Here is a 26,156-nt window from a genome sequence, read left to right as displayed (position 1 = left end):
GTAAAATTTGCTCTCTGTAAAAAGTTTTCAATAACTTTCTAATAATAATGATTTTATGTACACTTATACTAAGTGGAGCTATGAGATTAGTTTTGTGCATATTAATGATTTTTGTGGTTATGGCCAGCTTAAAAATTTTTGCATAAGTTCTGGTTAGTTATTAATCATTACTTTAAATAATGATTAGTTTTGTAAGAAAAAGTAAATGCTAGGTGTCCATTTTATAGTCTGTAATAAAGAAGTAACTTTTGTAATTTCCATTATTAATATTGGTCAGAGATGTCAGTAATGAAAAACTAGTTTATTCTGTAGAAATAATTTTTGAGAAACAAACCATGAGAAGTATGTACTTGGTAGCATTAGAAGTAGGTAGAATGGAGTATGGATGTTTTATGCTGCTTAGAAGTGCGACTCAACACTTGGATAAGGTGCAAGGAATAAGGCTGGGAATATGTTGTTCTTTGTGAGATCTCGCTGTGGTTCATATGGTAAACAGGAACTGGTGAAGGATGCAGAAAGAGAAGTGACACAGCAGTAAGCTAACTAAGAAAACTGTTCTGGCTGCTTTTAAAAGTGCACGTGACCAGAATAAGTTTGTGTATGAGAGCCAAAGAACAAATTGCAGTAATAGCTGAGATAAAACAAAATAAAAACTTGAGTGGCAGTTATAGTTCTTAATTGATAAGAATTAAATGTTTTATCAGGAAGGGACTTGTAAGATTACTTGTGCTTATGAAAACAGCATGAACTAGGTCTTGAAGATAGACTACAGATGTGAGTAATGGGCAACTTATGTGTCTGAGAAGTGTTGGGACTCCTCAGTTTGAGTTTAGCTGCAGTCTGTACATCCAAAAAAGGCTAACATTGCAGTTTAAAAAATACTTATCCCCTGTACAAGTATGGAGAACTGACACATTAATTCAGTGGTGATTCTCTCATCTTTGCATTTGTTTTTAAATGAGATGTGGAGGGAAAAGATAAAGTGTAAAGGATGGGGTCTTGTGGAAGAGAAGAGTAGTGAGAATTACACTTGGATTTCTTTTGAGATCTGCCCTGTTCTACAAAAGACATGTAGCATCTTTGGACACCTCACTAGTATCCACTAGAGTGAGTTCTCTGAACAACTTATTAGTGATAATCTTCCATTGTAGAGAAAATGACAGTGGGGTTTTGACAGTTCCTTTGAACCAAACCTGTGCCTACAAAACTGATTTTCACAGTAATGGATCATATCAGACTGTAGAACAAGAGGTACAACCATTGTCCTTATAATAGTATGTTTCTCATGCTCACAGCTTGCTATTAATGTCTTTACAGTTCTTAATGTAATGCTATTAATGTCTTACAGTTCACTGCCTTAGCTTATTTACCCATGGATGAGAAATGTTCTGAGACTGCTTGGGAACAGTCTAGAAGGCACTGCATCTCGTAGCTGTATGCATTTGAGACAAAGCATCAATTCACGAAGTGTGGGCTATGGTTAAGGTGAAAAAGACAGAAATTTAGGTCTTAAAATCCCAAAATTGTCAATAAACCTCACTGTCAGTAATCTAAATCTCTTATTCAACTGACTTTAAGATAGAAATTCAGCTAACAGAAGTTTTTTTGTTTAGTGGCTGTAGTGGTTATATCTCTCCTGGCTGTTCTTGTACCTCATGTGCTAGACAAATTGTGTCTTGATATGAGGAGTGAGTCCTGCTACAAGTTTCAGTCACTGTGTATCTGCTGTGAAGCATTAAGTATTGCTGAATGAAGGGTGATCTAAGGCAAGCACAACCTGTACCTCACTCTGTTAAGGCTTCAACATTAAGCTCTTCTGAGCATCTTTGTAGATATATTTTATCTGTTTTGGAGGCAGTCAAGTGCCAGAAGTCTCTCAGCATCTCTGTGGTTAATCAGATGGTCAAGTATGCCACTCATGCTCCTGATAAGTGCTCTGGAATCCTATGGTATACATACACAACAGGATGAAAACAATTTGTAGTCACAAGGTATTGTGTTGTAACTTACTGGTTTTTCACAGCTAAGAGTCATATTAAGGAATTTAGAAGAGGGCAGAGTTTTGATTAAGGATTCAGATGAACAGTCAAGTTTTGATTGCAAGTTTTTCACCAAGATGTTCAGATAGCCTAGTTCAGATTGCTTAGGAGCGCGCCCAAGGAAGAGGTAGGTTCTTGTTAGAAGATAAGCATTGAGTTTGCTATTTCATGCAAACTTCTAAATGTAAAGACTACTTTGTTCTTCCTTTAATGGAAAATTGATGTGATTTCTTGGCATTACCTGCTTGTAAATATTGTTTTGAATATTTTATCACTAGAATGTGTTTCTCTCTGCTTATTTCTTCTGGGGTTCTGAAAGATGTAGTACTAGCCGAATTTGTTGCAAGTGAAGAGTGTAAGATTAATCTTGTAAGAACCATGCAGTTTCAGGCTAAAAACATGAAAATGAGGAATGCTCTAATTTTAGATCTTGAATTTCTTTTTTTGAAAGAGTTCTGGTACTTCTGCCTGAAAAAACTCACCTGTTTTTTCTTTAGAACTTCCTATGACCCTTATTGCTCTACTTTGTGCCAGCATTAAGAACTCATCTACTGCTTTCATTGATAGTGGCTGCAGGTGCCAGCAGTGGCAGCAATTGCCACTGGCAGCTTCGTGCTTAGTGCTGGAATGGATGGAGTGAAGCGTTGAAGATATTTGTATGTGATGAGTGAGTGCCACCTAGGAACTTTGTACTAGTTCATTAACCAACGTGAAAAAAGGCCTGATCCTGTCATTGACTTTTTATAGGCAGAACTGTCTGTACATGGGGTTTGTAGAGCTCTAAATGCTCTGTTTGCTGAGAAAATTTGCCATTGACTTGAAGCTGTGTGGTAAGATTTATAGTGTCCTCTCCTCCAGTGAGTGTGTTTCATAGGCTTGTCTCTTGAGGAATCTTTGTAGTACAGAAATAAAACTTAGTATACAGGAGACTTATGGTTTCATTACCTAATACCTAGATAATAAAATACAGGAAGCAACGAAAATGTGTCACAGGCACTTAGACAGAGTTGCTGATTGGTAGGTTAGGGTACAGTTTCTTGAAGAAAGGCTGACGAGCACAGAGGGATTTTTTTTTTTTTTTGGCTAGTTGGTTCTCCTTGTAACAGTAAATATTGCAGAGTGGATTTAGTAGAACTAGAAGTTCTACTTCATGGGTGGTTTTAAACAGCCCGCTCTACCTGGGACATGACTCAGATGCTGTACAAGATAGTTTAGTTTCTCCATATTTGCTTGGGTGCCCTGCCACACCATCTTTTGTGGCTTCCAGACATGTTGTTGGTGCCTGGATATCCAATAAAATGGGAACAATAGGTGTGACCTTCAGGTCAATTGTAGTTAAATTTGAAGATCCTGAAGTGTACTGTGATCATCACAGGAGCGGTGTTCTCAAAGGTCCAAATAGAAAAAGAAAAGATGCAGTTCAAACAATCATTGGGACACTTTCTTAGAAAGCCACTCACTTGCTTAATTCTTAAAATTTAGTAGTGTTTTCTCAGACACTTCTGAGTTAAAGGTAGACAGTTTTGCTGACACCTCTTTGTGCAGTAAATGACACTTTAGGTATCTCAAATTAGAATGTCTGTGTTAAGAACATATGATTCTGGAATAAGTTCATTAAATGAATTACTCAATTCCTGTAGACATAATGTTCTGTGGAGATTATCATTGCTGGCAAGAAAACTGTTGCTGGCTGCAGAGCTCCACGACACATTTGCAGATTGCTTCTCACTTTAGGCACTTGCTTTCATACATGCATCCCCACCTTGGTGAGGCTGTTTTTCCCTCTACTGTTTATTTAGCTGTCCTTAAAATCCTCACTCTTAACGCAGTGTTTTCTTTTTAGGTTTTTTAAGAAACAGTGTTAATACATTTTTCAGTCCTCCAGTGTGTCTAGTTGAAAGCTGAAAGATCACACTAAGGTTGTGTTTCCATTTCTGTAAGACAGTTTCACATATCATTTTCCCCTACAGAATATCTTGTAATTCAGAATTTCCCTGCATTCATTTCCTTTACCTTCAATGCAAATGTGTTATTTTGCCTTTATCTCCCCTTGTTTATTAGCCGCTATGCAGCATAAGGGGGGTGTATTTAATAAGCACAGATATGCTCCCATATAAGCACATTTTGTATGTGAAGGTACCATGCCTGCAATTTGAGAAACACCAACTTAGCAAAAGAAAGTGTGACTTTCACAGTTTTGAACAACTTTGAAAACTGTTTTTCATTATTTGGACTCTCAATTATGCAAAGGTAACTCTTGCCTTTAAGATTGCAGATACTTTTAAGAAATGCGTTTACTTCAAGTATTACTGATGGTAATGGCTGTCCCAAAAGTTAGCCAGCACTTGCTGAGATTAAGTAATGAGCCCTAGTGCTTGTCTTGCTGTGTAGGCTGAAGAGCAATAATATTTGGAAGTGGGAAATTGGCAGTAAATTTTAAATATTTTCTCCCCTCTTGAGGTGGCAGCTAATTTACATGTGTGTGATTTGTGGATAAGAAATTAATATTAATTTGTTATTTTAATATTTTTCTGTGTTGGGGATAAAGAAAAGTGACCGATTATTTTACATCCTCCCTAGTACATTTTGTAACAGAAGCAGTAATTTATTGACTTTAAAAGAATTTTCTATTTTAGGAATCAATGTAACCACTATTTCTTTTGTAAGCCGCATCCTGCTGATGTACCTTGAAGTCCTGCATAGTGACCTCTTCCTTCCAAATCTCATGTCTGCTTTCATCATGTTCTCCTTGTACTCTTAACACACGTGCTTTTTATGTTTTTAGTAAGTTTTCTGCCCTGTCCCAGTAGCAGGGTTTCCTCCTTTCCTGTTTTCTTCTTGCACCTCAAGTGCTTCCAGAATTTCCCTTTCTCCCTTCAGCTCCTGCATCCATCATCTGCGCAAAGATCTCCAGGTAGGACTGACTCTCTTCCTCACCATTCTCCCCTCCACTCCCTTATTCCCCCTCCTCAGTTCCTCAGCTCCTTTGTTCTTAAGGATGAGCAAGGAAGGATCTGATTTGTCACATCAGATGTGTAGTCCTACCCATACGCAGTGCTGGGACAGACATGGCATTTGTGTTGTAGCTCAGCAGAGCACTGCATAAGGAAAGTCATGAGGAGAGGAGGCAATGTCTATGCCAGGCAGCTTTTGCTGCTGCAGACATGGAGTGCACTGGAGCCTGAGACCTGGCCATTACTCATTTCTCACTTGTATTTGTCTTCACTGGCCAAAGACATTGTTAATGTTGTTATAGGGAAGAGAACTTCTGGTGGATATGAGAAGTGTACACAGAAACAGGAGTATGGTATTCCTCAGGTTTCTTGCACTGCTCCACCCTTCACTGCTGCTTCTCCAGGCAGGACTGGACTCTCCAGTTTGTAAACTGCTCTATTAAGAAACTGTATACTGGAAGATACAGCTTCATCAACTATACAAGCTCAGATTTGAAACCACAGAATTGCTTAGTCCTGCTTTGACTGAACTGTAAGTTATTTCCTGCTCCTCTAACCATGTGACAGCTCTCTGTGAGCACAGCTAAGATGTGGTCATTCTTTCTAAGTAGACATTTTTTCCCTTTACTCCCCCTCAGTCAGCCAAAGCAAACAGAAACATCACTTGGCTTATGACACTAAATATACACAGAGGCATCCAAATAAGCTCCTCTCTCTAAAACTGTGCTTGATTCTTGTGGTTAAGTAAAAAGAGGAAGAAAACTATGAACATCCTGTAGTGGTGTGCACTCTGTGCAATACCACAGGCAAAAGCTTCCCCTTGCGTTTGCAGAGAAGGAAGAAGTAGTTTCTAACAAATTAAATGCAGGGCTGTTTTTTCTTTATTTGTTTTAGGTTTTAGTTAAGAGTGTCTCAGGTATGGAATTCATTTTATAACTGGATATGCATTTATTAGCGTTTATATTTTTATCAACCTGATATTAAGGGTTTGGTCTTAATTTTGTGTTAATGTTATGTGAACCAGTATCTTTTAGCCATACAATAGTATGTAATTTTGACCTTTCTTAAACAATGTTGGCCTCTTTGTGTTACACTGTACTGGTGGCACAGGGCTCAGTTTGTGTAGCTGGAACTTTAAAACCTTGTATAGCTTTAAATCTAAAGTGTGATTGTGGCAGAAAGTGGTGGTTGCACGTGGTGTCTAGAACTCAGCGATTCCATGCACCATTTCTTTATTTTAGAAAATAGTTTTGTCTTTAAGAGATTTGTCCCATATCATATTTAGGTGCCAGTATTTCTGTACCTGAGAGACTGATAATAACAGCTGTTGCCTCTGCTCAGGTCACGACCTTCCTTGCCTTACTTCAAACATCTAGATGCAACATACCTATAGTTGTGCGACAGTTTTATTTGATAGGATGCATGAAGATGGATTTGGTGCTAAATGTTTTGCTGGGATATGTAGATCTCACTCCATGTCATGGTTTTAATGTCATCTTTTTATGTCATTTAGAAAGTCATACTTTGAATGCTTCAGTTCATCATTGAGGCTTTTGCTTAACAGCCTCTTTGAACACCTCTGGTCTTTTCTGCCTGTAAATGACAGAAAAAATCCTGTTTGTTTCTCTGTCCTCTTTTCGTATTGTTTATGGAAATTTATTTATCAAAAAAGTGTTCATGCTGCTAGTCCAGGCTTCATGTGTGTCACCAAGGAGTCCATCTCTCACACTGCCCATACCTGTCTGGACCATACCTTTACATTGCTGATAACATTTAAGCTTAGTGGCAGAAGGATGCATCTTGTCTTTTTTCTCACTGTGGTGTGTCAGCCAGCTGTGCTAACAAACCGAAGTGGGGCAGTAGCATGAACTCAGGCACTGTTCCATGACCATCCATGCTGTTCAATTTGTTGGCACACTTCCTGGCACAGTTTTGAGTGGTAGTCTAGTAGTTTCTCAAATTAGTATGAGTGTGGTTTTGAGATTGGAGTTGTATTAACAGCTCCTGGTACATCAAATGGGGTAGGGCCATCACCACCCTATTTGTGTTGTGTTGGGAAGAGAGTTTATTCCTCTATGTATATATGCATTTTTCACCATTTCCCATCATATCCAGAAAGTGGCCCAGGTCTTATTAACTCATATTTGCACAACCAGGGAAATCTGCAAGCAGCTTTGGGGCTGGGGAGATGTGAACTATCTCTTCTTGCATTGTCAGTAGCATGTAGATCACAGAATAAGCGTCAACTCTGCTGCTGTGCACGTAACTGTCTATTTTGACATTAAGTTCAAGTCAAACCGGTTTTTCCTGCCAGCAGCAAAATTCAGTAATGCCTTTCTGCTCCTAGAAATTGCTTTTGAAAACTGGAGAAAATGTAGGTGCCTAGAAGTTTACAGCAGACCAAAGTGTGCCTGTGCACATAATCACCTGCTGCAGTGGATAAATTACCAAGTCTATTTGATACTGATACTGTGACTAAAGCTCATAAGGTTTCTGATCTCTGATTCCAGGAGGGAAAAAAAGATTTTGCCTTCTGGTCAAGAGATGTAGCTGACTTGTAACTTTGCTTCTACAGAGTGCGTGAGGTACAGCACGGATGACCTTAAAGGATGCTGCATTTCTTTTACTTCACTCCTTGTTTGCAGAACAATGGCCTAAGAAAATGTATCCTGTCTGAAGGGTTCTTTTCTGATGAGTAGTTTGTAAGTAATTTAAGAAAAGTTCTGTGCATCTTCAGAGCCTCTAGGGATGTGCTTAGTTCTCTTAGAATCTTAACTGCATTTTGGAGTGTCATGACAGTTTCCCATCAGCTCAGATGCAGTAATTTGTTTCCTGATTGAGCTCCAGAGACCATTCTTGGGTGTCAAGTACTGTAATTAGTGACAGTTTGATCATCACATATTCTGTTTGTGCTGATATCTCACCTTAGTCGTTGGTTCTGTCTGGTGTATAAAGGTATGAGTTCAGGAAACTTCAGTTTGTTCTGTCTTCTATGTCCACAAGATCTGCTAGATAGTGTTTGTATGCCTCAGTTCTGTAAGCACTTCTCTCAAGTTTTTATTTTACCGTTTTTTCCCCTTGAGTGTCTGGTTATCTCTCTCTCCCTTCAGGCCATATTTTTTCCCAGTATCACTTTTATAAGTCAGGACTGGCAGGAACCAGTCCCCTGATGAGGCTTGGTGCTGTGCAAGCAGTTTTCTCCTACAACAGGTTCAGAGCAGCTGAGTGATTTTAGGCTTTATTTCAGGATGGTGGCTTGCGTGTCTATTCTGGCTGCAGTAATTGTTTTAGCAATGAGATGATGCAGTACCAATATCCATTTGACTGAAAATAACTTCTCCAAGGACACCACATACAGAAAAAAATATCACTATGATGCAAGTCTGAATTAGCAAAGGGTGTTGTTGCATAGTTAGCTTACTTCAGATAAACAAATCAGCCTTGAATACAGATGTCTGCCATGCGTTATCAAGGCTGTTTTTTAATTCAGGTGCTCTGGGCACTTTAAGTGCAGCATGGTGCCTGGTTTGTGAGAGTAACCTAGTCCTGGAATGAGCTGACTGACATGTTACTTCTTGGAGTCTGGAATTCTGCAGAGGACTGTTGCATTTCTTGCAGAACCGAAGGTTTTATGTAGGGATTGGCAGATTTAGAGATGTTAGTTCACATAATCTAGTAAAAAGCTCTCAAGCTGTGTATAATATTGCACCTGGTGGATGGCAGTGGCATTCTGAAGGATGCACTTTTGAGTAACAGATGTTCAATGGGGCACTTCATTGGTGAAGCTGAGTAGCTTTCAATTTATTCTCTAAATCTGCTCTGTGTGTCCAGGAATGGATACGAGACTATCAGGAAATCAAGATTTTCTTTTTTATTTACCCCAAACCCCTCATCCCCCTGCAAGGCTTTCTCAAGATCCAGCTGTGTTACTGGCACTCTCCATCACCATCTTCCTATAGGAGTGCTTGTACCACAGTCTTAAAGCTTCTGGCAATGTATCTTCTAGGTCTTTTGAGGACCCAGTTATACAGACTTAAATCTGATACATATCAACCCTACTGAATTTCTAGTAATGTGTTGCTATTATGTAGGTCCCACACCTGTAATAATTTATTGCAGGAGACTGGGAGAGGTATCCTGTTTCTATATTCATGTAAAGTCTCTTGAGGAGGGTGTAATTTTTCTTGAATTCTATCTAATGAGGTAACCAGCTTGTTTTTTGTCTAAACGGCATATTCATGGGAGTGATATTATCTTTCATACGCTCAACATCTAGAGTTTTCTGTTTCTATATTAACAGATCGAGGCTGTTCAGGTGCTCAGAGCAGCTGAAGTAGTTTACCACAAAGGAAGGGAATATCCACACAAAAACTGGAAATCCAAAGTCTGCTTTGACAAGGGGTACCTTCTTTCACCCATTGGGATTTAAGGTGCATCATTGCCCTTACAAAGAATATCTTGTTTCCAAAAGTGTTACACACCTGAAAAAATAATCATTATGTCACAATAACTTTTATCTGTTCAATGATGGTAACTAGCATAACATTTATTATGTACATTTTTATGTTAGTGTGGCGTAACAATTTACATACTGATTTTATGCTGTCATAAAAGCACTGTAATTTATTGCATAAGTGGAGGTTTTCAAATAGTGACAAACACTTGACCTGACAAGAAAGCAGTTGCCAGTTCTCCCAAGCAGCAGGAACCAGTAATATTGAGTATGTGAGCATCTTTCAGCTCCAGAACAGACTTGGAGACTTGCAGAAAAGTAGTTCAGAAACTGAAGCATGTATTGCTTCAAATCTGATGCTTGATTAGGATAATAATACTGATTGATTGGACTGCAGTGCAATACAGATTGGTAGTTACCAGTGTTACAGCTTCACTGTGATCACAAGCAAAGCTATCTTAACATCTTTTTAATTTAAGTTTATATTTTGGCTCCATATTAATTCAGAAAATACTCACCAAAAAGCTTAGAGGTCAGTTTCAGACCAGATGATTCTTTTAGCTGTTCTTTGAAACAAATGTTTTCTGTCCTAAGAGTTGTTAAAATATCTTTACCGTGTCCATGTTAATTATATTCGTGTGACTTTGTGGATTCTAAAATCTTATATTGGTCTAATAAATATTGATTTTCTTTATTGTAAGCTTTGTTTCTCACATGAGTCTAGTACTACTAGTACTAGTGTAAGTAGAGTGAAATAATTTTTATTTTACTTGTAAATTCAGGTGGGTACACGTAACTTTTCATATAGTATATGTGTTACTGCTGTTGAACAATGCTCACAAGCTACACACAGGAACACAGCAGTTAAGGGGAGCTAGCTATCTTCAAATTACGATGAGGGTGATTTTGTTCTCATTATCCAGACGTTAAGAATTAAGATTGAGAACAGTATCACTGTATCTGTTCCTTCCCTTTGCTATGTGAACTTGTACTACCAGCTCTGCACTGAAAGAAAAAAATAAGTATTGCATGATATTTTAATTTTATTCTTAAACTGGAAACTGGTGACTGGATATGGACACTGACGTGTTAAGTGCAGTAGAAAAATAACATCCTGCTGCCCTCTTTCTACAACATTTTACTTGTATAAATTAACACTTTTTCATTAACTTTAAATAGTAGATTCTTTACAGTTTTTGCTTTTCTTGGTGTGTTCAGTAAGGCAGGCAGCTTCATTATGAGAAATATTCTGGCACCATAAGGAGTTACAGAAGAATTTTGGCTTCAGGGACAGAGCTTTCCCATTCAGCAGCCCTCTGCATTTATTTTCAGATAGTGGGTAGTAAGTTCAGAAACGAAATTGTCAACTCCATTGTTAATATCCGAATTTCAAAATAATTCTTAATCTGAACTTTTTATTAAGTCCCAGTTTGGCAGAGCTCAGTTGTATTTCTTTTTTCACCCTGGAGATTGAATATTGCAAACTCAGCAATTCTTTCCTTAAGGGTTTTTTCCCTTCAATAAACCACACTAAATTACCTTTGTACTACTCATTTAGACAGTCAAGAGAGAATGTAACAAAAACACAAATTATTTTTTAGTGGGGGCTTTTCTTTAGTAGTAGAAATTGAAGGTTTGTAATACCTGACCTGAGAGTATAAACATAAATCTTTACCTGCAAAGGCCATATTACAGTGGAGTTTTCAGCTCCTAGAGGAGTTTAGGGGACCAAGTAGCAATGCCAAAAGCTAAAGTAAACTCGCCCTAGCATTTTTCTATGCAGCCTGAATTCTTTGTAAATGAACCTAGATATATGAGGATTGTGAGATTGCCCTTATTGACAGGCTGTTTCAGAACTAGGCTAGAGTGCCTAGTTTTCAAAACTGCTTGTTTTTTGGTGTGTTGCTTTATATTTTTTTTCAATGCCTACATACTGAGACTGCACCGATTATTATTGCTCAGGGGGTTTTCATGGAATAGAGGACTGAGACATTCCAGGTACATGGGAAGTTTTGAGTCATATTCATTGTGCTCTTTAGTCTTCCATCTTAAGAATCACAAGTTAAATGTGCTGTGTAAAATAAGTGTGATGGTGTCTTACAAAAGCATTAGTAATTTTGTTACTAAGAATTTGCAGCCATGGTTGGTCTAGAATAGAAATAGGGGATTTAAATTGTAAGCCTGAGATCTATGTACATTCGGGCATCTAAGACCACTGTTCTGTGACACTGCTTCCAAACTAGAGTTTGTTTACTGACAGGTGAATTTAAGTGGCTTTTTTCCTCCACAGCATGTTGGTAAAAGTAGTGCTGGTATCTGTAAAGAAGGAGCCCCTTTGGGCAGTGATAATTGAAACTGTTAGCTGTAATAAATGTCACTAGACTCAAGGGGCATCCCCCCCATAGTGAAAGAATATCTCCATTTTCTTACCTAAAACATATGTGGAAATTAACCTGTCTTAACCTTTGCTATTAGCAGCAATTAGGAGCTATTGACACATATCCCACACCCTCCAAAAATAATTTGTCTGTGACAGCATAATACTTCTTCATCAGTATTTCTCAAAGCACTTTACAGTGATGCAGGTCAGTGTCTCCCTTACATGTTACACATGAGGAAAATGAGGCATGGGGGACAAACAAACATTAGCATGCAAATTCTTATTGCTAGAACAAAATGAAAACCAGCAATCTCCTGGGCATTCAGCGGTGTCTAATGTTTTATCCTGCAGTAAACTTTGAATATGGCAAGGGATCGTAGAACTAACACATCTTCATGCCTTTATTTCCTGCCATAGTATAGCAACTTTTTAAGACTTGTCACTGGGAATAACTATTCATAGCAAAGTAAGTTGCTGGTATATATTTAAAAAAAAAAAAATCTTACATGTAGTTATGTTTTCTTGTATCTGACTTGAATTGCCATAACTATTCTGTTTAAATGTGAACTGCTCAAGGAGGAATTAATACATGTTGAATTGTGGCATGGTGAAAGTGTGAGGGGGGTTGCATCTCTAAGTACCTTTATGTAAGTGGATTGAGTGTGCTTTACAGGACAGGACACAAGTTGTATACTCAATTGCGAGACCAGTTGCTGGCTATTATTCAAAGAGGTTTTACTTTTAATAGCCTTTTCTCATATTTCCTAATATTTTGAAGGGAGTTCTTTGTTTTATGTTGGCATGTAATTAATGTGCTCTTATAAAAGAGTTCTTTTAAAACAAATGAAGCTGCTTTATTTCAATCTTCCCTAAGTATCAAAAGTCAAAATTCTATGTCATTTTCTGTCTTCAAGTGTAGAGCTCATAAGTGAAGTTCACCTAAATATCATGTCTGCAAAGAAAATACTCATTTTTTTTAACGAGTTTTTTAAATCTGGGCCTGGGAGTACCAAGTGGATGCTGAATAGCATTTTCAAGGGCTCATTAATTGAGTGTTCCAGAGCTGGGATAATTCATGAATTCCTGAGGTTTATGTTTCACATCCTTTCCTTACTCAATTTACTGTTGTTCTTCAGATTTTTAATTGTAAACTTCATGATACCTATATCACTAAGTGGATTGATAAGGAACTGCGTGGATCTAACTTTAAAAAAATGGGCCTGAATTCTGATGTTTTTTTTCTCAAAGCACTCTCATATCTTCAAAGTGGGTATGAAGATTTTTTTATAAGAATCTACATTTAATATGTAGCTAGTATGTAGCATCTACAAAAATGTTACTGTGCAGAGAATGGAATGGCTGAAGGAAGAGGACCTTAGTGCATGAAGGCAGTGAGTTGCTGTAGAAGAGAAGGGAATGTTGAGGGCAAGAGGCTGGGTTTTCTTATAGCTGGATGGGCAGTGGAACAGGACAAAACAGAGGAGAACTCAAATTTTATCCTGTGCATTGCATGAAACTTTTGATTCTTTACTTGAATCTGCAATTTGTGTATGACCATGAAACATAGTTTTGAGAACTGGTTGATCTGTGTATCTGTACAATCTCTTACATGGTTATGTAAGGTTCATCCTAGTCTTCGGAGTCTTGATAAATTTAAAATGGATCAAAATTGAAAGGTAAACTTCAGCATTTCATCTAAAAATTCCCCAAGCTTTGGCAAGAACAGTCTTACATGCTTTGAATCTGAGCGTTTCGTGGAAGGCTGGAGAGGCTGTGCAACTGCAAGACAAAATGTCATCTTTAGCGAGAATTTCTGTTCCATGGCAGTAGACAGTGACAAGTTTATGGAAAGCCTGTATGCAGCATGTTATCTATATCTGTATGAACAACTTCAGCTCCAGAACACGGGTAACTGTTTTGCTGTGTGCGCTGTTGTGTGGCCAGCCAAGGTTTCAGCAGCATTAAGCAGCGAGGTGCAGCTCAGTGAGTGATGCTGTGCAGGTAAACAGGAAGTGACAGTGTTCAGTTTGCTCATCGGTGGAAACCCCAGGTTGTGTATGTCAGCTGGTAAATGATCTGCTAGATGAGATAGCTTGGAATATTATAATCTGCAGCATGCTTGTGGGTATGGTTATGTCACATCTCAGGAAGGCTGAAGTCTTCCATGTGCTGTCCTGAATGGAGGTTGTAGGATTTAAAAATATCTTCATGCTGTGTCTGGTAAAAGAATGTCTCTCTTAATCACGTGCTGTTTGATTAGGCTTTATATGCTGTGCTGTTTGCCCACACCTTAATTGTTGGTTTTCTGTGATCCACCATTGAGCAATGTTTTGAAAAGGAGTTGGCCAGCTCTAACTGAACTGTGGGGTTGTGGGAGGTACTGGAAAGGCAAATGAATTTTTATCTGAAGACACTCATTAAAATGTGAGCTGTCTGTAACTGGCTGACTGAGGATTAGGAGTGAAGGATCTCTTTACTGGACAACAGCACACTAAGTTCAGACAAGCACTTTTACGGCTTAGATTTGTCAAACAGCAGTCCCTTGTTTCATCCCATTTTGTTCTAACATCACTTAATCATCACTGGTACTTTATTCACATCAATAAAATATCTTCAGTGAGGATATTGCAGCTGACTTGTCTGGTTATCAGGGCACAGGCAAGACAGGGATTCTGTTCTTAAGTGTTGAATTTTTGGTCTCTTAATTCCTTAAATTTTTCTACATAACACTATGCAATATGTGGAGTTGTCTTCTCATGTTTCAGAAGCGATAGGAAATACCTGAAGTGGCTTTGTTATTTCTGAAAAAAGTTCTGACTTCCTTCTGCCTTCAAATAAGAAAAAGCAGCATCTCTTACACAGTAGCTTTATTTCTAACAGCCTTTTTGGAAAAAATTACTATTTTCTTGATGTCTGTATACACGGCATTTTTAAATCAGTGGGTAATCATGGAGAATTAATTTAATGAAAAGCAATCTATAAGCTTAAAATTGAACACTTGGTAATTGTAGCAAATAATTTCACAAGCAGTAGAACTGGTGAGGCCTCAGTGTTTTCAAGTGAGTAATTTCTCGATTTGCACAAAATAAAGTTTTACTTAGGTGATTGGATATTTACAAAAGGCTTTCTTTTGTCAGTTCTGTCAAATAATGTGAAGTCTTGCTTTAGCATTCCTGTCTTCGGAGCAGTCAGTTGGTCTTTGGAAAACAATATCCTGTAAAGGACATAAAAATTAGAAGATTGTTTCTAGCTGCCTAACTTACTGAAGTCTGTCAGCAAACTTCTGAAGTTCTTTGTCTTCTTTCTATGGGAAACTAGTTTAAAATCATGTTGGTAACATCTGAAGCTCGCTTTTTTGCAATACACAATTGTCTTTAAGGATGAGATTCTTAAGAATTTGCTAAATATATCTTCAGAAGTTGTAATAGCTTTAAAAATTGAAGTAATCACAGTTTGTCCAAATTAAAAATAAAGTAGTAGTCAAATCCCTAGTGGAGGAATGCTGTCACATTTGGACTCAGTTGTGAAGATTCTAGAGGCAACCTGGTGTGAAAACAAATTATACACCAGTTAGAGTTGCAAAAGCTGACTGACAAAAACCTAATTTTGTAGTAAAAATATTGTGGAGTCTTAGAAGAATATTTTTAGCACGAATGTGTGTGTGCATGCTATCAAGACAGTATCATCACACTTCTTGTACAAGATGCAGTAACCATACACTGCCTGATACACTGTTTTTAGAGGGGAAAAGCCTAAAAAGACAGATGCATGTATTTTACTTATTCCATTGTCTGGGGCCCTAATCCTTGCAGTCCTTCAGATAAAGGTATCAGCAGTAAGCAAGAGTAGTGCGCCTTCAGCATCACCGGTCCTTTCTCTCTCCAATTTCTTCCCATCTCAATCCTTTCCCATGTGTAACTGAAAAGCAATTACAAGTTGACACTTGTAAATACTTCCTGAGGTTTTTAAAATTTAGTGGTGATGTTAATTTGTGTTCATATTTCTCACTGTTAGGCCTGAATTGCACCTCTACCATCATGCTAGACACCCATGCTTAAGAAGGTTGGCTTACCTACTCTTCAGGGCTTATAATATTGCAAGATTCTGAACCTAATTAAACTCTTCTAAGTTTTGTGAAAATGCTAGGAAGTCTTTTTGTCTACTCTAGCAAATGCCTCTGCTACTTGAAATGTTGCAATTGTTAGGGAAGCGTACTTGCATGTTTTTTATGTGGCTTAATTACTTAGGGGTCATTTCAATAGTGGCAGGCTTAGTCAATCTGTTTAAAATGCTGTTGGGAGAGGTTGCAGTGCATGCCTTCTGTAGGAGTGCATGGTGGAGAGAATGTTCCCCCTAGAAGTGGGTTATTAGCCCTTCCTAGCAGGAAGGGAACATAACAGACTGTTCCCACATGACAGGAGACTCCTCAATGCCAAGAAAAAAAGCTACATTTTTTTTTTCTTGAAACAGGACCACTGTGCAGAAGGAAAATTAAACTGCCAGAAAGAGCAAGTATAGCTTGCTTGTGTAGGGCACTGAAATCTTCCCTTGAGAAAGGGGTGGAAGTTCTGGTGCCTTGTCCCTTCAGCAGGTTTTATGTTTCTGTATTGAGTGATGAGATAAAATGTATAGCTGTATTGAGCACTACAGAAATATTTTTGGAATCTCCATGTATTTATGACACTGAAGATAAGGCAATTGCAAAACAACAGGGAATTATTATCACTGTCTAATTACAATTGCATTTGCATTGAATTACATGAATTAATTTTAAGTACCAACATTTAAAAGTGTAATTGCTAAAACCTAAGCTTATTTTAGAAGAGCACCTAAGATTTCAAGAGCTGTCTCTGCTTGATTAGTCAGTGCTATATTCTGGTTGTTTTTTTCCTTCGGAATATTTGTCATCTGGAGAAAAAAATGTCAGCCACTGAATTCTATCTAATTGCCTCATTTTCTGTGAATGAAGGTCAATTTTCTATAGAACCTGGTCTCACTTCTTCTTCTTGTTATTCTCATTCACAAGTCTTAATGGTATTGTTTCTGTATGTTCTTTCCTGACTCAGCTTATGCCAGGCTATTAGAGATTGCTTTGGTACTTAAGCTTCCTGCTGTTCTTGTGGTCAAGATTAAAGTTAGGCCTTACTAAGCATTTCTGCAGTGAAATGGTACTTGATAGCATGCCTGTGTTCCTGAGCCCTGCTCTCTGAGGAAAACTATTACAGCTGTTGTGGCATCAGAGAATAGCAAAAGCTCTACATTCTGGAACAGCTGCCCTAGGAGCAAACTGCGGGCTGTCTTCCTGGTCTTGTATCAAAGAAGAAATGTGTCACCCAGGAGCACCCAGCCAGCATCACCTGGTCAGGCTGCAACATGTTGGCTTAGTTATAAGATTTCCACCATAGCATGTCTTAAAAATACCTGCCATAGGTGTCTTCTCACCAGCTCTAGTATTGATTAGGACAACATTTCCAGATACTTGCTTTATGGAAAAGAGAAGAGAAATACTGATTTCTATTCTTACAGGGTTTGGATTGCACACAACTATTCACCATAGCTTGCTTTTTCCCACAGAAATGTAAAATTAGCTAATTGAGCTGAAGGTCCTCAGACTGACTTGGTGAAGAAGCTACAGCCATTGTATAGGCATTGGTTTTTTCAAGAGGTTACTCTACTTGAAAGCATCTGCTACTACTTGCATTCTTGCATTACAGAACAAAGTATTTTCTTTTTTTTTTTTTTAATCTTTTTTTCCTGGTTTTATTTGTAAGACGTTTTCAGGGGCTGGGAAGGATAACTTGAGAAAAGCAAGCCTGTCATGTGATTAACTTGTGTGTATGTATAGTTCTGCCCCTTTATGGGAAAAAATCCATCACTCTTAAAATTAGGAAAAGGTTGAAAGTTAGTGCTAGTGTGTTTTCAGTAGTACTGTCAACATGTAACACATAACAATACTGAACCATTAGAGAAATGCATGAAACCTAGATGCATTTGCACAAGCACCAAAATGGGAATTATTAAGTACAGAGTTGATTTTGTAGCCCTTAAACTTAACTGGACAGAACACTGAATAAATAAACTCTAGGCTTTTAATTAGCCTTTTTGTGAGCAGGAGCTTGGCCTGGAATACTTACAGAGGTCACATCCAACCAAAGTCATTTTGTGAGCCTTTGATCTTTGCACCACAACCTGTTGTCAGCTGTATGTAAACACTGGGGAAAAACATTCAAATGGGTCTTGCTTTCTGTTCTACTGTATACTGAGGTGGCTGAATATCTTGAAGCTTTAATCTTGCTGCCACTCTTTGTTGTGACTTTTGGCCCACTGTGTTTTAATGTCTGTCAGCCATAAGCCATGCATTGTAATAATTCTTTTTTGTAATGAGCTGTGCCACTGTCTGGGTTGGCTTGCTTCACTGTTTTTTGAGAAACACTTGAGTTACAGCTAGTCATTAACATGACAGGCCACTGCAGCAAATGTTCACACCAGAAGCTGATCAAAGTACGCATCTCTCTGCTGCCCAGTCGGAACTGTCAGTGGCTGCTGTGATCACATTCTGCAGATGTGTGGTGACTGGCTGTGGCTATGTTTTGCAGGCAGAAGGTGTTTTCACGAGCCTTTTGTTGGTACCACATATCCTGCAGTATGGGTCCGAGGGTAAGACCAGCTCTTCCAGTGAGGCAGCCAGTGTACAGCTGACAGCACAGACTTGCTGCTTCATAGCTCATCAGCTTGAAGGGTGTGACAGGTTCCTGGAATCAATGGTATGTCCTCCAGCTGGAGGTTGACTGTGGAAAAAATAGAGGGAGCTGAGCCAGGTTGGTTTTCACCTCCACAGCCCAGCAGTTTTTGGTGGACTACCTTATTTCTTTCCCCTATGCACCTTTTCTAGATATATAGCTGTATAAAAAGGACAAGAGCTTCACCAAAGCTCTTAAAAAAAGCAGTAGTGACAACTTGAAAATCCTCCTCCTGAAAATACAGTAGTAACAAGGAACCTACTACATGTCAGAAAAAATACAATCATTATGTTGAATCAGTGGTCTGACCTACTCTGAAGAAATACTTATGTATAAAAGAACCTGTACTTTTAAATGCAAGATTCTCTTCAAGAATGCTGTGAGAAACTGAAACAATTAACTACATTAATGATCTTCAAAATAGACAGTAAATACTCAGTAAATGCAGTAGAATATTCAAATATGATATTTGTGTAAATGTTCTCAGATGCTGTAATTATGCAATTAAATTTGAACTTTTAAAATTGAATTTATGTGGCTAGGATTTATATTGAATAGCAGTAGATGAAGTTTTATTTTCTCAAGTTTTAAATTTTGCCATGAGTCTGTGAATTTCCAAATCGTGTGGATCATTACTTTAACCATCTTTGTTCCAGAAGCTGAATAGCAGAAGGCTTGGCACCACTGCTGTACATAATGAAAATGAACAGGGGATGAAGTAAAAGGAGTTGGATTTTGTCCTCCTCCCTCTGGCCCCCAAAATATACTTTTTTTTTTTCCTTTATCACCCTTTTAATAAAAAAACCTGAGTGGTATGACAGCAGAATTTGTAGCTTTATATTCTAATATGCAAAAGCCTCATTGCAATTGTCAACATTAGGAATTTGTACAAAGCTAATGAGCAAGTTAAAATGCAATTGAGCTCTAAACTTGGTAGACCTCAAAACAAAACCTACTATAGATCCAGTGAAATTGTTTTCTATCTTCTAAATCAAGCTCTACTCACAGGGTAACCAAGTATATATTAAATATATTATGATTATGCAGAATGAGGACACACTCTGTGTAATATTCTTCTTTGTACTCATGAGGTGGGCGTTGGTTCATGCTTTTATAAGCACTTGTCAAGTTACAACAGTTACTGGTTTACCCAGATACTCCAGTTGGTGCTTTTGCTGTTAGATGTGATAATCAGCAATGTATAGGAGCCATGTCTTGACATAAGTCACTGTCTCCTGTGCCTTGAATTTAAGTTGTATAATTCCTACCAAGACCACCTCTGTGAGCAGTCCTGTTGGGTAGAGGTTAGTGGAACTGGACTTCTCTTGGAGTAGTGAGAAGGTTTCTTGCAGGGGTGGAGAGATAGTTGCTGTGCTTAAATGTGAACTGTAGAATGCTCCATTTTGCTCCAGTGTGCTATCTTGTGTCTATAAGGTTATCAATTTAAGTAGACAGTATTGGAGAAATGAGTGGGAGAGGCTGTTAGAGAAGCAAAGATTTTGAACAAAATCTGCCTGGCTGTGTCCAAAATCAGGTCATTGCCTGTTTGCAACGTAGAGGAGAAAATGGCATGTCTTAGATGACATTAAGTTGCAGATATAACTGTTTTGTTGTGGTAGCATGGGTAGTTCTTTAGGTCCCTTTTTACTTCTCTGACAAGTGCAGTTATGGTTAAATTACTCGTATTACTCTGCAGATTATAGGGAGAGAAGTTTTACTCCACACTTAGTTGTAGAGCATTTGAGGAAGTGACTACAAAGCACTCTTTTCATCAGACAAACCTGCTTTAACTTCTTCTGTAGGTTACCAGCAAGATTAGTAGTCAGTCTGACAACTTCTGACAAGGTGGCTGCAAAAAGAATCACAAATATATGTTGGTTTTTGAAAGTTAGCATCACAGTGCTTGGGCAAGGGTAATTCAGCTTCCCAAAGGTGTAGCCATCAGTCTGACTATATTATGTTGACTCTATTTTAACAAAACTGAAGGGTTTTTGATTAAAAAAAAATCCAATGAAACTTAGGGTATTCTTTTGGAGTTTTAAGCCATATGAAAAGTATGACCATGGTGACAATGACATTTAGTAGATAATCTTATAATGCAAGAAGGCATGCCTGCATTCTAGATATCTGCTGTTTTGGCAAGTAGTCAGTGTTGATGAAGGCATAGTAATCCTTGTGGAGCAGGTGGGGAAAACCTAATGGAGAGCCCATTACTCAGATTAGGTATAAGTCATCCAGAAAGGTCTTGAAACTATAACAGATCTAAAATAACATCTGCTTAATATTTCATAGTGATAAAGGAAATACAGCTTTTTGACTGATAGTGAAATAAGTAGAGAACAAAGCTGAAAACTATTATTGTGACCCTATGTTCAAAGGGCTAACAAACTGGATTCATACAGCACAAGTCTCATCTCTATGCAAAGAAGGACATAGTAGGACTAGTTAATATCCATGTAAAAGTGACAAGGGTAATGTGTAATATATTTTTTTTTCTTGTGTTGCAACTAGTGTTGCTTGCTAAAGAGAGTGTAGAGGCCAAAGAAGTGTGGCAAATATCTATAAAAGGATGTGCAGCATAAAGGAACAACTGTGAAGCCATCAACACCATCTCTTAGTGGAAGACCAAGGAGGGACGATAACTGAAACTAGCAGGTGGCAAAAGTCTAGATAAAAGGAGCTAATTATTCACACAACACATAAGAAAACTGTGAAACACAATCCTATGCAGTGTTATCATGCTCAGAATTTCTTGTGGGTCTGAAGAGCGAATAGACAAATTCACAAAGGAACAATGCAGTATGTGCTGCTGGCCTGGGGAGCTTTGAGCTCCAGCCTGGCAGTTCCTGGGGACATGCTTCCATAGTTGTAATGGTATATTCTTGTATTCTTACCTTCTTTTGGCAGCTGGTGCTGCTGGAGCATAGATCTTAGGCTAGATAGCCTCTGGTTTGGCCTATTACAGATCATTTAAACTTTATGTCCCTATGACTTGGCTGTTAAATATTCTGAGGGCTTCCATTTTCCTTTCCTTATGGGACTCTTAAGGTAAACCACATATATATTAGAAAATATGCTCAAGAATATTCTAGTGACTGAAGCAATCTGGTTTGGAATATTCTTCATCTCTTACTAGAATCTCTCAGTTTGAAAACCGGACAGTTTCTGGTTGCCAGCTGGGAATGAGCCTAGCTCATGTGAATTCTCAAACTGTGCCCAGGAATTTTTGGAGTTTGCTAGTTGGCATAGGTTAAAATTGTGCCAGAGACCACTTAAACAATTAAGCAATGTCTTCCAGTTGCATTCCAGTACTCAGGAGTGTGTCCAGGAACTGTGCAATGTACAGTTTCATCTTGAGTATTGTCTGTGTATTCAGTTTGAAGTATTAAACAGACATTTCCTTGCACAGTAGGGCTACTTTGTGTGACCACCATAGTTACTGATCTGCTTCCTAGAGGCAAAATTTCTTTGCTATTTTTCATGAAAAAGAATGGTAAGTTCATTTGGGTTCCTAAGGTGTCTAAATCTTGTATAGAAGTGAAAATCTAAAGTACAGGAGTGATTTGGGGTCATTTGAACCTTATGGTGTTAACTGCCTGGGAAATCAGCAAAGTTGCTGCCTAGAGCAAGGAACAAATCTAAGAGATGCTTTGGGAAAGGATCAGTTATAGAATTTATGATTTTTTTTTCATTAAAAGTAATAGCTACCTTTTCTTTTTAGACAATGTCTTCAGCAGTCGTTCAGATATACGCAGCAGATCGCAATGCCGTGTGGTCAAAGAAGTGCTGTGGCGTAGCTTGCCTTGTAAAGGACAATCCACAGAGGTCGTATTTTATCAGAATATTTGACATTAAGGTAAGCATTCTTTTTCATTTTCAGAACCTTTAAGTTGGGTTGTATTCATTCTCCATTTTGAATTCAATGAGTTAGGTTGTAGCTATGCACTCAGAAATTCTCAAGTGGTTGTGCTTTAAGCTGTGCAGTTGGAGTTGTTATCAATAGCTAATTATAACTTTTTCAGGTACTCTAAATTTAAACAATTTCATATATGTCATCTTTAATGGATGAAATAAATATTAACTATTCTCACAGCTCTCAGAAGCTGTCCTCTACAGATCTGATTAGTGGAAATTAGTATAGTGTCACAGATATGGATAGCTGTCAAAAGTCTAGTGGGTGTCATTACTTTGGATGGTTTAAAGAAATAGATGCTGTCTTATGTATGGATGGAAACAATGTTTTTGGTCAGTGTGGTGCATGTGAAAACTGCAGGATAAACAAGTTGTCTGTTCTGACTTTCTGGGGGTGGGGTGGGTGGCTTTTTCTTTCATTCCCCTCCACAAAAAATAGACTCATACTGAAGTTCTTTGTCCTATTATAATATTCTGATCAAGAGAGTGGGAACTGAGAGACAAAGTGTCCAAGATGTGTTTTTGTAACAAAAATGGTACTGAGAAACCTAAGTCCTACTGACTGTGCTGAGACTTTGGAAAGTTTCCCATTATCTCTGCAGCCAGGAAACAGCTCCTTATCTGTCAGCATTCAGTGCTCGAAGTCTCTCAGATTTGTTAAGTATTGCCAGTTGGCACTTGCATTTGACTTTGATTTGGTCACTTGATTGTTAAGACTCTGCCAGAAACCTCTTCCTTGGGTGCAGAGCTATAATGTCATTTAAATACGTGGGACTTTTTAAAAAGGTGAGATTTTTGTTCTCTTTAGTTAACTATTTTCAAGTCAAGCCTGAGATAAGAACAGGAGACTGGAAGTCTCCATTATGGCACTTGTTGTTTTGTCACTGTATTCTTGTAACTGGTCACTATTACTGCTGTCAGTATCGCTGTTGCAGGATTATAGAACTTGAAAGAAGTTTTTGGAAGCACCTGTAATTTGAACAGAACACAGTGACCCTGTGGAATAGGCCTTCACAGCCCTTCCACAAGCTCTGGTGTATTTTGATTTTGATTGAATTTATCCATTGGGTTAATATAATAGCAAGGCAGATGTTTAATGCTATGCTGTGTCCAATTCTTAATAGGTTCTATTGTAAAAGAAATTAAACACTGCCATTTCATCTGAAGTTTTTTAGTCTTTTTTATTTGTTTTCTTCTTTTCAGGATGGGAAATTATTGTGGGAGCAGGAGCTGTACAATAACTTTGTATATAATAGTCCTAGAGGATATTTTCATACCTTTGCTGGAGATGTGAGTCTCAATGTCTTTGAATACCTATTTTAAAATGCCTTCAGTTTGAGCAGTATTTTCTTTTAGTGTAACTGAAATTATTAATTCTATGAATTCTTTGTAAAAGCTTATTTATTAAAGAAATGTTTGTCATCTCAACTAGAAAATGTAATATATAGTACAGAAGCCTACAATGTGGTTCTTTATTTTCAAATTTCTTTAATGAAATTGCATTTTGACTTGCAGATTATGACATAGCATATATTCTTAAAGCAGAAATTTTCCTTTCCCCTCCCCTCTTTGATTCGAAGCTACAAGATTTTGCTTATATCTATTAGCCATGATCTTTAGAAACTTGATTAGTAGACAGATGTTCCTAAGATATAATGTTGCACTAAGACTTGGTTCCTAATTTGCGGTGATTTTTTTCTTGTCAGACCTTTAGAAGGGTGTAAGACAATATTTAAGAAAGCCTTTAAAACATTTTCTTAGTCATGGGGGGGGAAATATTAATGTTTTTCAGACATGTCAAGTTGGTCTTAATTTTGCTAATGAAGAAGAAGCTAAACTATTCCGCAAAACAGTAACAGATTTACTTGGACGACGGCAGAGAAAATCTGGTAAATATTCAAATTAATCTTAAATTCAGGCTTGTTTATGTTATTTTGGGGGGGAGGCAGGAAGCTACTGCTATATTTGAAAGCCACTGGAGGCACTACTGCCATATTTATATTTTGAAGTAATTATGCTATTAAACTGTTCTTCTTTCTCTAGTGTGCAAAAGTTAGTACTTTTCTGAAACAACTCACCTTGGTGTTCTGTTCTGTAAGTGTAAGCTGAGACCCCAAGGTTGTGATTTGAAAATACAGACTGGGGGAAACAAAAATTGTACGCTAACATCAGGAAAACTAGAAATCTTTCTCTAAGTTATTTTCATATTTGAATAAACCCTCTTTTAGCCCTGGGCTGTTTATAACTGATTTGTTAAATTCAGCCCAAGTGGGTTGTAACAAAAATTTTACCATCTGGTATGTTCAGTAGTTCATGAATTTTTGGCATTGATCCAGCAGTTAATAGAGAAATATCTTTTATTCAGAACTAGTGATCTTGGCTCAGGCCAAGAACAGAAGACCTAATGTGCCTAGACTATCCTTAGGAGCACAGGACAGCCAATGAAGCACAGCAGGCTTTTTGCCAGCTGCAAGATACCTTGGGAATGTGGTTAGTGCTTTAAAGGCAGCTCAGGCTCCCTACAGATCTTGTCTTGGTCATTTTCCAGGGAGCCCATAACCAACTTTTCTGTCTTGACAGCCATATGTCCGTGAAGCATAAAGTGACACAAAATACAGGCTTGGAACAAGTAGATGTGCTCAGGGTTGCTCTAAGATGTAGGGTGGACTTGTGTGCGAGCTACAGGATGCGTTTTCGTAATCCATTCTGGAGTCACACTAGCAATGCAGTGGAGGCTTCTGTAGAAGGAGGAGGCCTTCATCCTGGAGAGCTGCCCTTGCAAGTGCTCTTGCAAATGTGCACGATCTGTATGTATTCACTTGGATTTCACCAAGGCATGGTGACTCAGGAGAAGACCACTTGTTCGAGGAGCTTAAATGACTTCTTTAAGATTCCCTCAGCTCAGAATAAGTTCATAAGGTTTCATGAGAAGAAGGGGGATCATTAAGAACTGGCAATTATAAAGTTTCTCATACTCACATTGCAAAAGTAATTTTGCATCTACTGTTCTTGAAATTTTACTCTGTTACATCTGAAATGCAATGCTACAATGCACAGACGTGACATGGGAAGAAGTATATTTGCATTAGTGGCTGTAGCAAACTTTGTTTGAAAAGAGTGGTTCAGTCAAACCTTCTGCTCACAGAGTTTTTCTTCCACATAGTGATTTTTTTCCACAGGACCAGATTAAGTTTTTCTTGTTTACTCTCTGAACTAATACCTTTGTTTGTATGCTAAAGCTCATGTTACTTTGTATATTGTTTTAACAAACAACTCCACCTCCCCAAACACTTGCAACTTCAAGACAGCTTTTATTTAAAAAAGAAAATTAAATGAAAACCAAAAAATAACCTTCAAAACAAAACACTTCAGATTTTTCCTTGTTAAGAGCTGCAAACCAAGAATTTAAAATAGTTACAAGATTCCTTAGTCAAGCCACCAGATGGAGTTCTGTATTTGTCCTTGTGACTATTTAATTGTGCTTCGAAAATAACAGGCTTTGCACTGCTCAAATCAAAGCTGATTTGCTGTTGGTGTTTATGTGTTTATTTATAAATAAACTTATATATATATAAACTTTCATATGCTTATATGAAACACATATTAATTTACATATAGATGTATACATATATACACACAAATGATACCAGAGTTGTATATCATCTATAATACTAATAC

General features: G+C 37.9%; 1 protein-coding gene across 1 annotated transcript in view; it reads left to right on the top strand.

Moving 5' to 3' along the window:
* The window catches only part of WASL (WASP like actin nucleation promoting factor), a 53,360-nt gene that overhangs the window by 3,304 nt on the left and 23,900 nt on the right, over nucleotides 1–26,156 (top strand). The window contains exons 2-4 of the mRNA XM_066550649.1: nucleotides 22,288–22,422; nucleotides 23,682–23,768; nucleotides 24,271–24,367. Coding sequence (XP_066406746.1) covers nucleotides 22,288–22,422; nucleotides 23,682–23,768; nucleotides 24,271–24,367 — 319 coding nt within the window. The remainder of the gene's footprint in view (nucleotides 1–22,287; nucleotides 22,423–23,681; nucleotides 23,769–24,270; nucleotides 24,368–26,156) is intronic.

This window comes from Molothrus aeneus, chromosome 5, assembly GCF_037042795.1.
Source record: "Molothrus aeneus isolate 106 chromosome 5, BPBGC_Maene_1.0, whole genome shotgun sequence".
Classification (NCBI taxonomy): domain Eukaryota; kingdom Metazoa; phylum Chordata; class Aves; order Passeriformes; family Icteridae; genus Molothrus; species Molothrus aeneus.
Note: the sequence above shows the minus strand (reverse complement) of the source record. Positions and strands in the feature narration are given on the sequence as shown.